At 57.9% G+C, this 14,490-nt stretch overlaps 1 protein-coding gene across 1 annotated transcript in view; it reads right to left on the bottom strand.

Moving 5' to 3' along the window:
- Window positions 1–523: 523 nt before the first annotated feature.
- Window positions 524–14,490, bottom strand: part of KCNK9 (potassium two pore domain channel subfamily K member 9) — a 56,655-nt gene continuing 42,688 nt past the window's right edge. Inside the window, exon 2 of the mRNA XM_054590107.1 lies at window positions 524–1,475. Coding sequence (XP_054446082.1) covers window positions 637–1,475 — 839 coding nt within the window. The 3' untranslated portion in view covers window positions 524–636. The remainder of the gene's footprint in view (window positions 1,476–14,490) is intronic.

Genomic DNA, 14,490 nt, shown 5'->3' on the forward strand with positions numbered 1-14,490 from the left:
CTCAATTTGGCAAGATGATAAATCAAAAACCTCGTGGGCTTTGTTTTCCTTTTGTGTTCGGAAGCAGCCAGAAGCAGGCTATTAACAAAACTGTATGATGGAAAAAAGAAAGGAATACCTGGTATTTTCCACTGTGTCGCACGGCACACGCACACACACACACACGCACGCACACGCACCCACACAACCACCCGCTCTTTGGGGAGGAAAAGCGGGGAGTCCGGTTAGACACTTCGCCGTGGGTGGGCGCTTGACGGCTCTCGGCCTGGTGTGCAGCTTTGGGTGGGTGTCCTCTCAGCTCGGTCTGGTGGGCTCGGTCTCACACCCGTCGTGGGGAAGCCGCCCCGAGCTGGGGCGGGCTGGGGAGGAACGTAAGGCAGACGTCGGGGCGGCGGGGGGGGGGGGGGGGGGAAGGGACCCATGCTTCATGCTCAGATGGGAGTTTCGGAGCAGGACTTCCCCGGCTCCGTCTCACTGGAAAGGTGGGGAAGAAATAAAACCAAGAAAGGAGAGAGACTGATAATGATGACAATACTAATAGTAAGAATAAAGGACAATAAATAACCGAGGAGGAAACGCCGAGCCGGGCCAGTGTGACGGGCGGCTGCTTCCGCCGCAGCCCCGCACCCCTGCTCCCTAAATGGACCTGCGGCGCCGCGTGAGCCTGCGGAGGTCGGTGAAGCTGTGGAGCCCCGGGGAGACGGAGCTGATGGGGGAGGGGAAGAGGCTGTTTTTCAGTGTGCTCGGTGAGATCTCCTCGATCTTGTACGAGATGGAGTGGAAGTACTGGGGGCCGAGCTGGGCGCCGAAGGAGTTCTGGTGCCCCGCGGGGCGGCCGGCGCGTCCCTGCGGCCGGTAGCAGGAGCAGGAGCACACGGACTGCAGGTCCCCGTCGGCCTTGCAGCGTGCGCGGCCCGGCAGCGCGTCCTCGGGCACGTGGATGACCATGCTGTTCCGTGTCCCCGCCAGGGACGCCCTCTCCTCGGCGTCCCGCCGCTCGTCCTCACTGTTCATGGTCAAGAACCTGAGGACCACCAGGTTGAGGAAGGCCCCGATGACCGTCAGCCCCACCAGGATGTACATAAAGCTAAAGGCCACGTACAGCGGCTTCTTTTGCAGGGCGCCCTTGGTCTGCAGGGCCACGTAGTCCCCGAACCCGATGGTAGTCAACGTGATGAAGCAGTAGTAGTAGGCGTGGAAGAAGCTCCACTCCTCGCACTGGGAGAAGGCGGCCGCACCGATGCATAGCGTCCCCATGCACGAGAAGAAGCCCACGGTCACCATGTTCTCCATGGACACGTCCGTGTTGCGCATGCCGCAGCACTTCTTGACACGCTTCAGCAGGCAGCGCACGAAGGTGTTCATGCGCTCGCCCAGGCTCTGGAACATCACGAGCGTCAGCGGGATGCCCAGCACCGCGTAGAACATGCAGAAAGCCTTGCCCGCGTCCGTGCCGGGGGCGGCGTGCCCGTAGCCTGTGGGGGTGAGAGCACAGGGAGAGCCGGTGAGAGGAGGCCGCGAGGTCTGGGCGGGGAGGGGCGCTCCGGGCACAGGGTGGGGCTCGGGGGGCTCCCTTGGGAAGGGGCTGGAGCTCGCCCGTGACCTGGGAGTGTCGGGGGTGGGGTGGGGGGAGAACACTGGCGACCAGCGCAGAAGTGTCCCCTGAAGATGGGGCGCATGGGCTGGGAGGGAGTTTGGAGCGTGTCCAGATCCTGAAGGGAGAGGGAGAGGGAGAGGAGAGCGGGGAAGAATCCAGAAAGACACTACTTTGGAGTGGGGTTGTGGGGGAGGTGGTGACTTGGAGCACTGCAGTTGGGAGAAGAGGAGTTTTGAGGCCACTGCACAGTTCTTTTCAGTGCAACACAAGGGTTTTTTTAAAAAAAAATAGAAAAACAGCATATTTGCTACTAAGAAAACTGCAAAGGTACCAGGCCTGAAGGAGAAAATTAACTATGCCCACCATGGGCCGACATCAACAGTGAATATGAAAGCAGGCTCAGCGTCGTATGCCAGGCTGTGCAGACTCCCGGTCACCCGGCGCCTCTTCCCAACCTCATCAGGACCCTCCAGAACAGGCGTAATGAGGCCAGCCCCACGGAGGAGAACACGGAGTTCCTTAACAGCAGGGAAACCCAGTTGGAGGAGAGCTGAGATTTGAACCCGGCATTCTTAGACACCAAAGACGAGGCTTAAATGGAGAGGGTTTGAAGTCCAGACAAGGGAGCGCAGAGCGAAAGCTGCAGGCCAGGAGCGCAGGGAGGGCGCTCTGCTCTGCTGGCAGCCAGCTCCCCACGCCTGGAGGGACGCCCCCCGCGCGACACATTTCTCTCACGAAGGGGTGAGTGAATCTGCGGCCCTGCGGCAGGCTGGCGTGCCACCAGAGGGAGAGCGAACAACCCGTAAAGACCTCAGGCACGTAAGTGCTCCCTTCACACGCCCGCACAGCACATCCCTTCATTGATCTCCCACATCGACCAGCAACGTGGGTCCTGTGTTTTCCCACGTTCACAAAGAGGACAGCGGTGATGAAAAGGTCAGGTTACCTGCCAGGGTCACCTGGGGGGTCAGTGATAATGTCAGAGCCTGAACGAAGTCTGCACAACAGGGTGGAAGGAATATAAGACTCAGTAGGTTCTAGTTCAAGTTCTGGGACTAATAATGCCACCGCGATCTCGGGCATTTTTGGAACAAGGATTCAGAGGACAAACGTGGCCTCCCAACCTCTCAAATCCTGCCTCATTAAGAAAGGCTTCCCACACTCTCATGGATTCATGGTCCCTTAAGCAGCTGCATCATCTTGGTGCCCAGAAGATCTCTTCCAACCCAGGTTTCTTTATCTGTTAGATGGGATATATTATAGGATAGGATAACATTAATTCCTAGGAGGGATTTTTAATGCATTTTTTTATGTAAAGTAAAAGCATTTCCCAGTGCTTTTGAGACCTGAGGGAGAATATTATAGAGACACATAAAGACAGGGCACCTAGCCCAGGGCCCAGTACACTGTAGGGACCTACCAGACCCCAAAACCTCCATCCCTCCCACTGTCTCCCACAGGAGGCCCACCCCTCCCCCACTGGGACTTCATCGCTCATGTTCAGTCTGCCTGTCTCTCCCTTGGCACAGATATGTGCCACTTCCCACCTGCCTCAGAGGCCACACCCTCCCTGCAAAGGTGACATCACATGTTTGCCTCCAGGAGGCCTTCTCTTCATCCTCTCTGCCCCTCACTCCCCCTGAACCGGCACTGAGCTTGGACCCCTCAGAATCCCCAGGAGAAATGACACGACAGAGCTGGAGTCAGGCCAGGCGGGACAGAATGAGGACATAGAGAAGCTGAAGGGGAAAGCAGTGATATATGAATAGAAATTACCCAGCTTGAAAAACAAAGCGAAATAAAGACCAAAAATAACAAAGCTTCCGAGAGCTATAGAACAATATCCAAAGGCCTCACAGAAGGAAAACAGAGAATAAGATAAAAAAAAAATAAAGAAATAGCCAAAACTAACCAAATTTGGTAAAGGACACAAAGGTATAGATTTGAGAAGCCAAGTGAATCTCAAGTGGAATAAATACAAAGAAAACCACACATCACAATCAATCTGCTAAAAACCGAAGAGAGAACACCTTGAAAGCAGCCAGAGGGAAACAACACATCACATGTAGGGGAAGAACTATGAGCACTGCTTACTTCCAATCATAGACAATGGGGGCCAGGAAACCATGGAATAACACCTTTAAAGAGCGGTTTAAAAGGCAATTAACCCAGAATTGTCTATCCAGAGAAAATATCCTTTAAGGATGAAGGCAAAATACACTTTTCAGATTAAAGAAAATCTGCTACCAGCCGATCCACACAGCATGACTGCTAAAGGAAGTTTTTCCGCCTGGAGGGAAACGATACCAGATGGAGACTTATGCCTTCAGGAAAGAATGAAACACACCTTGGTAAACAAGTGGGTTTATATTTATACACATTGCAGGGGCGGAAATCCCACAACATCTCCATACAGTGCACCTGTGCAGCTGATACAAAAGCCAGGTGGGTGCTGGAGAGCAGTAGACTATTGGAAACTTAACAAGGTGGTTTAATATCCCCTAACACTTCCGAATGTGATGTGTCTGCTGGAGGAAGCCAAAACAGCATTTTCTGGGTCAAAAACCGCACCCTGGGTGCGTAGGACTACCCCACCCCCCTCTGCTGCCTGTGAATATAACCAGAAGCAGTATCCAACACGGGCCGGGACGGCAGCGTCCCTGTACAGCCTGTCTCTCAGGGATGCGTCAATTCTCCCGCTACCTGTCACACTACGGAAAGAAAGACCTTGGTCATTGTGATGTCTCAAGGTATGTGTCACTGGCCCATTACAGTGAGGACATCCCTGAGCTAGACACGGTCCTGAGACAGTGTGAGAGGGGACACCACCCGAGCTGAGGGCCTTCCACTTGAGTAAATCACCCCGTGGCCTGGGGAACAGCGCTGTGCCCGCTACTGTGGGAGACCAGGTGCAACGCCATCCACGGAAAAGCCCGCTGGGCTGGATAGCTTCAATTTCCCCCTCCGACGTACCTTCTCCCCCCGCTCTCTGCCCAGGGGGCTAGCCTCTCCGACGCACGTCCAGTGGTCCTTGGTCCTCTGGTTTCCTGCTAAAGTTCCCCAGTGGAGAGCCAGCCCTGGGAGCAGGTCCGAGGCAGGGAGGGAGCTGGGGCCTCGGAAAGGAGCTGCCTCTGCCAGCGGGGTCACAGCACAGAGCTTCCGTCTACAAGTTCCGGGAACCCGGTCCGGGCACCCTGCCAGCTCTGCGTTGTGCTGGTCCCGGGGTACCGCACCCTCCCGTCCTGCTTTCCCCCACCCCGCCCCCACATTCCAGAACACTTACCGGCGGCCTATTGAGCAACTGCTCAAAAAGAGGGGGCTGCTGCCGGCACAGACCCCGGCACAGGGACCGCATGTGTTCCCGGCTCGCGGTACCTGCTATGATATCGGTGTAACACTGCGGGCCCCACACACAAAGGGGTCTGCATGTATCCAGTCTGCATATGCAAGGTTCATGAACACTCAGACGTGGCATCTGCGCATCCCTTGTGGGAACATTCGGGGTGCTCACCGGAACTGCGTGAATGCGGCCAACGTGTTGGGGAGAATGACCGGACACATGCAGGTGACGCGGAGGCCCAAGGCACACACACGAAGCCTCCTTCCGCTGCCCCCTTGCCAGACCAGGGGCTCCGAGGAGGGCAGAGCCCCCTCTGGACTCGCCCCTGCGGACCCCGGAGCCTGGCACAGGGGAAGCACCCGGAAGTGAGAGGGCTGCATCATGTGCGAGTGGCATCCGTCTCCCGAGGCCTGGCCGGAAGCCCCAGCCCGGCACCCGGCACCCGGCACCCGGCACCCGGCACCCAGCCCAGCACCCAGCCCAGCGTGGCTGGAGCAGCTTTGCCAGGCCCTGCAGCATCCTGCCTGGTGCACGTGGCCCCTGTCATATACCTGGCGGGTCTCACTGGTCTGTTGTGGGAGGAGAGAGGCCGTGCAGAGACGGGGTCTGCACCTCTCGGCTGAGCGGGCTAATGAAATAAAAAGAAAGAAATAGGGTCCATTTTCCCCGAGAGAAAACAGGCAGAGAGGCGGGGTGTTACAACCAATCATTTCTATCGGGTCTGGGGCTCCTCACTGGCTCTGCGAGATTTCGCAGAAGTGTGACAAGGCCGTGCTGCGAGAAGTTTCCCAGACCCGGCTTGGCGCTTCAGCAAAGATGCCACGAGGGCCCAGCGGCCCCTCCCCCATGTAAAGGGAGGCCACTGGGCCACGGGACCAGCCTTGCTCCGGACACTCCGGACACTCCGTTGCTCAAGACCGGTCCGGGGCTCCTTCCTGCCCTCTGGGAATCCCCGCCCATCAACAGCTGGCCGAAAGCGAGTTTCCACACTCACGGCTTCAGTTTGTAAAGCTTCTCCGGCTGTGAGTTCCCCGCCCCGAAACTCCCCCAACCCCTCCCCCAGAGGCAATCCACCCGGCTCCGAACTCCCACTTGGCACATTCGTAGCCAAGACGGCCCCTGGCAGCGGGCCAGCCGGGTTCGAGCCCTGCCCCTGCCCCTGCGCCTGAGGGGCATGGGCGGCCACCACCCTCCCCCGGCTCCCCATCTTCTTCTGCCAAGTTCACCCCATCCCGGTCTCCCGAGGAGGCTCGGCTGCTCCCCGAGCCAAAGCAGCCGCCCAGGCCAGGAGCCAGGTGTGGGTGGGCATGACTGTCTCCTCCCGCCCACAGCCACTGGCGGGGTGGGGGACAGGCTGCCGGCCCAGAGCAGGCGCGGACTACACAGGCGTTGGGGTATCGGGAAATTTGCTGCCGGAAGAGAGTGAAATATTTATAAAGGACACGCAAGGATTTTGTGCCGGCAGGAATTCAGTAGGCACAAATTCCATTAAAGAATGACTCAGGGCAGCTTTGGAAAAGGAGGTGCGGGAGAGAAAAGCTGCTCCCAGCCCCGCCGCCACTTCCTGGCTGGCTCCCCCCTTCAGCCTGTGGCTCGGACCGGCTCATCCTCCCCGGCAGCACCCTGCTCACGCCCCCGGAGGGATCACGTGTGATTCCTAAGACCCAGTCTACAAAGCTCATCTGCACTCATTGTTTCCTTGGAAAGGGATACCGAGTGCTGCGGCCGCCCTGGGTCAAGTTGCCCTTCTCGCAACGTAACAGACCCCTGAACTCGTGGGCACCCCCCCATGGGCTTCCATGCAGGTCCCCGTTCACTCCCTGAGGGGGGATGGTGCTTCCTGTGGGCTCTGACTGGTCACCAGCCAAGCCCTGAACCACTGAGCCTTCATGTTTTTCTGCCAAAACTAAAGGGACCCAGAGTGTGATGTCCGGAGCCACTGGAGTCATTTCAGCACCATGAGGACTTGCCCACCCACAGAGGACAGTGTCCTGAGACACAGGGGCACCGTTCCACCCCCACGTCTGAGCCCAGCCAAGAGTCAGCCCCACTCACAGACATTCTAGTCTGTCTCCCCGTAAATCTTTTGGCTTCAGCCAGTGTTTTGGTTGCAATTGATCAACACTCAGCATGTCCCACGCCTCAGCATGACTACAAATAATGAACAACAGTTTTGTATTGGTAACAAAGCACTTTGCAATTCAAACGCCCCTGCACCTCACAAGGTCCCTCACACAAGCTGCCTCAGATCTGTCCGTGAGGAGACGGGCAGGTGAGGGGAGCCAGGTGTGCGGGCAAACAGCAGCCGGCCAGCGGGCAGCCAGGTCCCGCTGGGGAGCAGCTGTTCCCGGCCCAGCAACCGGGGCTGCCGACCAGGGCGACCCAATGTCCTGATTTTAAAACACAAGCTAGAAAGACAGGGGTTTCTTAATGTGGGATCTAATTGGTGCCTAATTAAACATTTTCTAACGTGGCACAAGCCAAACAAAGTGAGACAAAACAGACCATCGGTTTGTCTAAAGGAGAGGTCTCCTGAAGCGGAGAAAAGGAAGAGAGAGCAGGAGAAACAGCAGGAAAGGGGAGGCGGCGGGGGGCGGTGGGGGCAGCAGGGGGCAGCGAGCTGCCTGCCAAATGCTGGGCTCCCGCCTCGGGCCACCTCCCAAGCCCCTCACTCGCCTCCTCCTCCACCACCGTGCGTCCAGTCAGCTCTACTTCACAGGCACACAAATAAAGGCAACAAGAGGCGACCCCACCCGCGGACCACCTCCCCCAGGTGGGCTGAGGTCAGCCTGCCCTACCAAGCCCCCGCCGAGGGGAGCCACGCCCAGGCGGGCAGGGTCATTCTGGGGGGACCGAGGCGCCTTCCCACAATCCCCATGGGGGTCTCCACCCCACAGGGTGTGAATGCCCATCTCCCTGACAGGGACACGGAGGCTCGGCCCAGGGCCCTTGGGCTCCACGCGGGAGCCTTTCCTGCAGCCGCTGGAGGCCCTGGCGACCCGCTGGTCCGCGGCCTGGTACTCTGTGTTCTCTGGAGGGACGCCTGGCAGCTTTGGAGCTTTACTTAACAAAAGAGCAATTCCCTTGTAGGCTTTTTTATTAATCCCTCAAAACGTTCCTTCTGGTTTCCCTTCATTTTATGTCTTAAGGGGTAAGGGAGACCTAAAAATATGTTTTTAAAAAAAACATGCAAAGGCTTGCAAGGCACAGGTTCCTGACGACAGCTCACAGCAGGCCTCTTCCCCTCTGTCCGGAAGGAGGCTTTGTGAGAGGACCCCCCCGGAGGGCGGGGAGTTGGGGCGCCAGGCAAGAGGCCTGGTGAGTGCCAGCCACAGGGAGCCTCCGTGCGCCCCAGACCGGCCTGGCGCCCACTGCCCCCGGTGGCCACGCGGAAGGACGTTTCTCTCCTGCTCCATGGCTGGCTACCACTCAGGGGACCCTACAAAGAGCCCAGCGCCTCCCTGATGGTGGACGCACAGAAACCCCGGTCCAGGCTGCACGGGGCCTCTTCCCAGCCCCAGGGCTGCGGCCCCCGGGCCCCTTTCCTCCCTGTTATGAGGGTCAGAGGGGCATGAAATCCCGTGCTATCATCCCCATTTAGGGGATGAGAAAACTGAGCCTGGGAAGCCACGGGGGCTTCTCCTCTAGTCCCCACATGGACCCAGCAAGGCGGGCGTCGGGAAACCCCTCAGCTGGCGGTGTGGACACATCAAGGGGGGCCCCAGGGTGGGAAGGACGCCCCACCGCAGACGGCACGGCCACCGCAGTCCAGGAGGCGCCACCGGCAGGCTTCACCGTGTGCTCAGCCACGCTCTCCATGCCCAGCTCAGACACGAGGTGCGCACAAAACGATCTTTTACGAGTTTTAGCAATCCCACTCCTTGGTGGACAATTGACAGCCGGGGTTCAAAGGACAACCTGCTTGTACCCGTGTCCCTAGCAACACTGTCACAACCGTGGGGCGAGGCAGCGGAGGGGGGAGACAGCGCATGGGTGACAAGTGCGGCTCTCACACAGGAGCGGGGTACCAGGCCGCCTTAGAAAGGGAAACGCGCCGACGTGCCACGCTCTGGGTGAGCCTTGAAAACGTCACTCCAAGTGTAAGAAGCCAGGCTCAAAAGACCATGGATGGTATGGTTCCATTTACAGGAAATGCCCGGGACAGGCAGATCCACAAAGACAACGGGCAGACGCTGGGTGTCCTGGGAGGGGGCGTGGCGGGAGGCAACAGAGTGGCCACCTGAGGCATCGGGGGCGTCCCCGCGGGGTGAGGAAACGTCTGGGACGGGACCGAGGCGATGGCCACACAGCACTGTGAGCGAGCTCACTGCGACCGGGCTCTTTCCTTCCAAGTGGGAATTTCGTGTAATGGGAATTTTACTTCAGTTAAAATTGGGGGGAAGCCATTATTTTTAAAGCCAAACTCTTCCCATTTTGCACGTGGGGAAATGGAGCCTTGAAGGATGAGGGTGGTGGGGAGTGTCTGAGGCCCTGGGGCTTTGGGGGTTCCCCAAAGGAAGCTGCCTGTGCTACTCCAAACTGTGGGCGGCACTGAGGCTGCTCTGCGGAGCCCCTCCCTGCTGGTCTCTCTCCGAGCGCTGGCTCCAGCCCTCCCCCCAGGTACGCTCCCGGCTCAAGGACCACTGCCCCCCCAGCACCCACAGCTTGCCCGTCTCCCTCGACCGGCCCCCTGCTCTGGCCTCTGTGCACAGGTGACCGTTGTCAGCTATGGGTCGCCTCCCCCGGGGGAGGCCCGCTGGAGTGCACCGAAGCGCGTGGCCAGGCTGGAGAGTGGGGGGAAGGGCCCGGACAGGGGCTGGCCGGGCCTCCCAGCTGAGCCCTTCTGGGCCGGGGCGGAGGGGACGGCCATGCCCTCTTCTTCCCCCACGTGATGCAGCCCCATCCCCCAGGGCTCCAACGGGGCGGCCACCGGGGCGGCGCCCCCTGCCCTAGCCATGAAGCAGAGGCGACTTGGGAGCACAGGAGCGTGGAACCACGCCGCTGGCAGTCCTCATCCACCAAGTGAACCTGCTTTAGAAGAGACGCATGCATGTGGCCCATGAGGAGTGTAACGGTCTGAGATGCCAGTTAAATAAAGCCCACGGCCCCCAATTATTTTCAGACCCACCGGCTCAAGAGCCGAGACCACAGGAGTCAGCGACCGAAGATGCAAGAGCGCCCTCTGGTGGGCACTTGGGCAACTGCGGAAGCCCCCAGCCTGCCGCAGCCCACCGGTCCCCTGGGACCGCATCCAGCGGCATCGCCACCGGGAAAAGCCAGCCGTCCTCTTCATAGCCGACGCGCTACCCAGTGAGTTTCTGCCCAGAAGCTACCATCCATCAGTGGCAGCACTGGCAAAGCATAGTAATGATGACAATAATAATTATAAAGACGATGACCGTGATGAGGATGACCACAACCCCCTGAGGGCCCGCACCGTCCCGGCGGCCGGGCTGAAATGCTGACGCCATTTGCTCTGAGGGCAGAGGCGTCACCCTCTGCGAGGTGAGCGGTGTGACCCCCAGCGCGTGGGTGAGAAATGGGGCGAACTGCTCTCTAAGCCCCAAGGCGAGGCCAACCTGGTTCCAGCTCTCAGTGCCGGCTGTCCGGCTGTCCGGCTGTCCGGCTGTCCACCCGCCTGGACACAGCAGGGACGAGCTGCGGGGGGCCTGGGCGCCGCCGCCCCTCCCCATAAACTCTCCTCTCCCTCCGATGCGACTCTCTGTCCCTCCCACGCAAGGGCATACCCCCCCCCAAAAAAAAACCTACAAGAAAATATGGGGAAACACATCTAGATCCAAAGTTCATGGGAAAAATTATATAAAATTTGGCTGACTTCTGAAAAGTCCCTGGTAGACGGAGAAAATTTTAAGTAAGCTTAACAGCCAGTGATACCCACTCATGGCTTATTGATCCTTTTTGTAAAGGAAGTGACATCAAGTCTCTGAGGGCTTATTCACACTGGCGTGCACGTGAGAGAGCGGGGGAGGGGCAAGTCACACCCAGGCGGCCCGGTGGGCTGCCGCCCGCCCCACTCAGGGCCCAGCTCAACGCCACCCTCCCCAGGAAGGCTCCCTTCTCCTGGCTCTGAACTCCCGAAGGGCCTCTGGGCACAGGGACCTAAATGATATGGTCTTGGAGGCCTGGCGCCAAGCCCAGCCTCCTCATCTGTGCAGTGAGTGTGGTTCAAACCCGTGGGGTCAACAGGGCTGGGAGCCGAAGGCCACGGGGCCGCAAGTGTTGAAAATGAGAAACTGCCAACAGCTGCGCCTCCCGGAGACCGGGCTCCTGGAAGGGAGGTGAGCTGAGCTGCGTCTGCTCCTGGGACCGGCTGGTGTCCTGTTTACTGTTAACACAGGGTGGGCGCCGAGTCAGCGGCCTGGGACTCTGCATACGAACAAGCTCCCCTCCCCTGGACCCCCGCCACCTAGGCAGGAAGCTAGAAAAGCAGGGCAGGTGGAGCTGATCGGGGTCCGTGCTGGGCCTCCGGAGAGCCGCCAGCCCGTGTGAAGCAGGTTCAGGCAGTTAGAATCGAGCTCCCATCCCACGAGCCAGGGTCAGCACGTGCTGGAGCCTCTGAGCGGCAGGCTCGCTCCCAGGGTCTCGTGTGGTGAGAGGCGCCCGATGGTCAAGCAGCAGCGGGAGCAGGCAGTTCGAGCAGAGACCGCCGGTGGCCACCGCACGGTGGACCTCCTCGTGAGCCGGGGCACACGGCGGGCCCCATGGGCCGCAGCAGACAGCCACAGGACTGCGTGCCAGCCAGCGAGCTCCCTCTGCCCTGCCCCCGCCGGCTCCCGCGGCCCCTCTCTGCCTGAGGTGCGGGAGCGTGGCCCCGACGGCCCGGCCAGGGGCCGGGGTTCCTGAGGGCCTGCGTGGGCAGAGCCCAGCTGGGCGCAGACACCGCCAGCACAAGCTCCCAGGAAGCACTCATGGCGAGGATTCTCTGCCAGCAGAGGCCAACCACACAGCAAGTATGTGTGCAGGCTGACATCGCGGCCCTGGCTATCTTGCCCGGCAGAGGCTGAGGGGACCCCAGACTTCAGAGCAGACAAGGACAGTCCATCGGGCCCTGCTGTCGACCATCCTCACGGCTGCCGGGTGAAGTCGGGACGGGGTCGGTCACGTCCACATCACAGGTGAGAAAACTGAGTCTCGGGAACATGACTGACGGCGGAGTCTTGTGGTTGTCCCGTCAAAGGTGGGACGAGGCCTGGGAGGCAGCTGAGAGTGCACAGGGCAACACACATGTACACACAGACATATGTGAACAGACGTGTACACAAATAGACACCGACACATACACACACCCCTCCCTCTGTGGCCCAAGACTCTCTGCTGGAGAGTAATAAAGAAGAAGCAAAATAAAACTGAATAATACTGGACGCTCTCTCACTCTTTGCCTACATGTTAACAGTAAACACACATGAAATGTGCCTATTAAAACCGCGGAACAATGCCTGGTACAAAGCCTTCTGTCCTCCACTCCTCGTTGGAGCGGAACAGGAGTACAGCCTCCTGAACAGGCGACGAGTGAGTGGCCTCGGCCTCGCTGCTGCCCAAGGACACACGACGGATACGTGGCGCGCAGGGTGGACCTCCTCCTGCGGAGGCTGCAGCCAGCACCTGCAGGGACCGCCCCCCGCCGCAAACAGCACCCCGGCGCCTCCGAGTCCCAAGGCAGAGCGGGGTCGCCCGCCGAGAGGCAGACCCCTGCCGCCCCTGCCGTCCCTCCGCGCGGCCCCAGGGTGACGCCACGGCACCGCGCCCCGGGCCCGCCCTGCAGCCCAGGGACAGCGCCCTGCGCCCCCACGGCCGGCCGGCCATGAGCACGGCAGAGGACGGACACCGCCAGCAGGTACGGGGCTCCCTGGCACCAGGACCCTGGCGCCATTTTTTTCCTTTCGCTCCCCTTCCCACACCCTCCCCTTCCCACACCCTCCCCTTCGGCAACTGGCGGCTAGTTCTCTGTATCTGGGGCTCTGTTTGATTTGTCTGTTCATTTCTATTATTTTAGATTCCACATATAAGTGAAATCATACGGTACTTGTCTTTCTCTGATTTATTTTACTTAGCATAACACCCTTCTGGGTCCATCCACGTTGTTGGAAACGACCCATTTTCATCCTTTCTCATGGCCGGCTAATAGTCCACTGTGTGAACGTACCACTTCCCTATCCCCTCGCCTGTGGACGGGAACCTAGGCTGCGTGCCTGTCTTGGCTGTGAATACTGCTGCCATGGGCACGGGGGTGCAGCTACCTTTTGAAGTCAGTGTTTTTGTCTTCTTGGGGTAAATACCCAGAGGCAGAATTGCTGAGTCATAAGGGAGTTCTAGTTTCAATTTTTTGAGGAACCTCCACACGTCCGCAGTGGCTGCCCTGTCTGCATCCCCACCCACAGTGCACGAGGGCTCCCTTTCCTCCACACCCGCCCCCCCCGCCCGGTGCCTGCCATTGGTTGATTTATGGATCATGGCCCTTCTGACGGGTATGAGGTGGTATCTCACTGTGGTTTTGGTTTGCATTTCTCTGCATCTTTTTATGTCTACTGGCCACCTGTGTGTCCTCTTTGGAGAAGTATCTATTCAGGTCGTCCGCCCATTTTTCATTTTTTTAAAAAGATTTTATTTTTAGAAAGAGGGGAAGGGAGGGAGAGAGGGAGAGAAACATCAATGTGTGGTTGCCTCTTGTGCGCCCCCTACTGGGGACCTGGCCCACAACCCAGGCATGTGCCCCGACTGGGAACCAGTGACCCTTTGGTTCGCTGGCTGGTGCTCAATCCACTGAGCCACACCAGCCAGGTCCTCTGCCCATTTTTTAATTGAAGTGACTGAATTTTTTTGTTTTTTTGGTACTAAGTTATATAAGTTCCTTCTATTTTTGGATATTAACCCATTAGTGGGTGCATTATTTGTGTGTATCTTCTCCCACTCAGTAGGTCATGTTTTTGTTTTGTTGGTTTCCTTCACTGCGCTAATACTTTTTAGTTTGATATAGTCCCATTTGTTTACTTTCCATTTACTTCCCTTCCCCAAAGAGACATTTTCAAAAAGATATTGCTAAGAGCGATGTCAGAGAGTTTACTGCCTATTTTTTTTCTTCAAGGAGTTTTATGGTTTGGTTTCAGGTCTTACATTTAAGACTTTACTCCATTTTGAGTTTATTTTTGTATATGGTATAAAAAGGTGGTCTAGTTTCATTTTAACGTGTATCTGCCCAGTCTTCCCAACACCACTGAATGAAGAGGCTGTCTTTACCCCATTGTATATCCTTGCCCTCTTTGTCATAATTAATTGCCTATATAAGTGAGAATTTATTTCTGGGCTCCCTGTTCTAGTCCACTGCCTTATGTGTGTTTTTATGCCTCTACCATACTGTTTTGATTATTGTAGCTTAACAGTACAGTTTGTTAGCAGGAAGTGTGATACCTCCCACTTTGTTCTTTCTCAAAATTTCTTTGAGTATTCAGGGTCTTTGTGGTTCCATATAAATTTTAGGATCAGTTCTAGTTCTGAGAAGCATGCCATTGGTATTTTAATAGGAATTGCACCGAAT

The sequence above is a fragment of the Pteronotus mesoamericanus genome, unplaced genomic scaffold, assembly GCF_021234165.1.
Source record: "Pteronotus mesoamericanus isolate MK-2021 breed Mesoamerican mustached bat unplaced genomic scaffold, CSHL_Meso_final scaffold_174, whole genome shotgun sequence".
Classification (NCBI taxonomy): domain Eukaryota; kingdom Metazoa; phylum Chordata; class Mammalia; order Chiroptera; family Mormoopidae; genus Pteronotus; species Pteronotus mesoamericanus.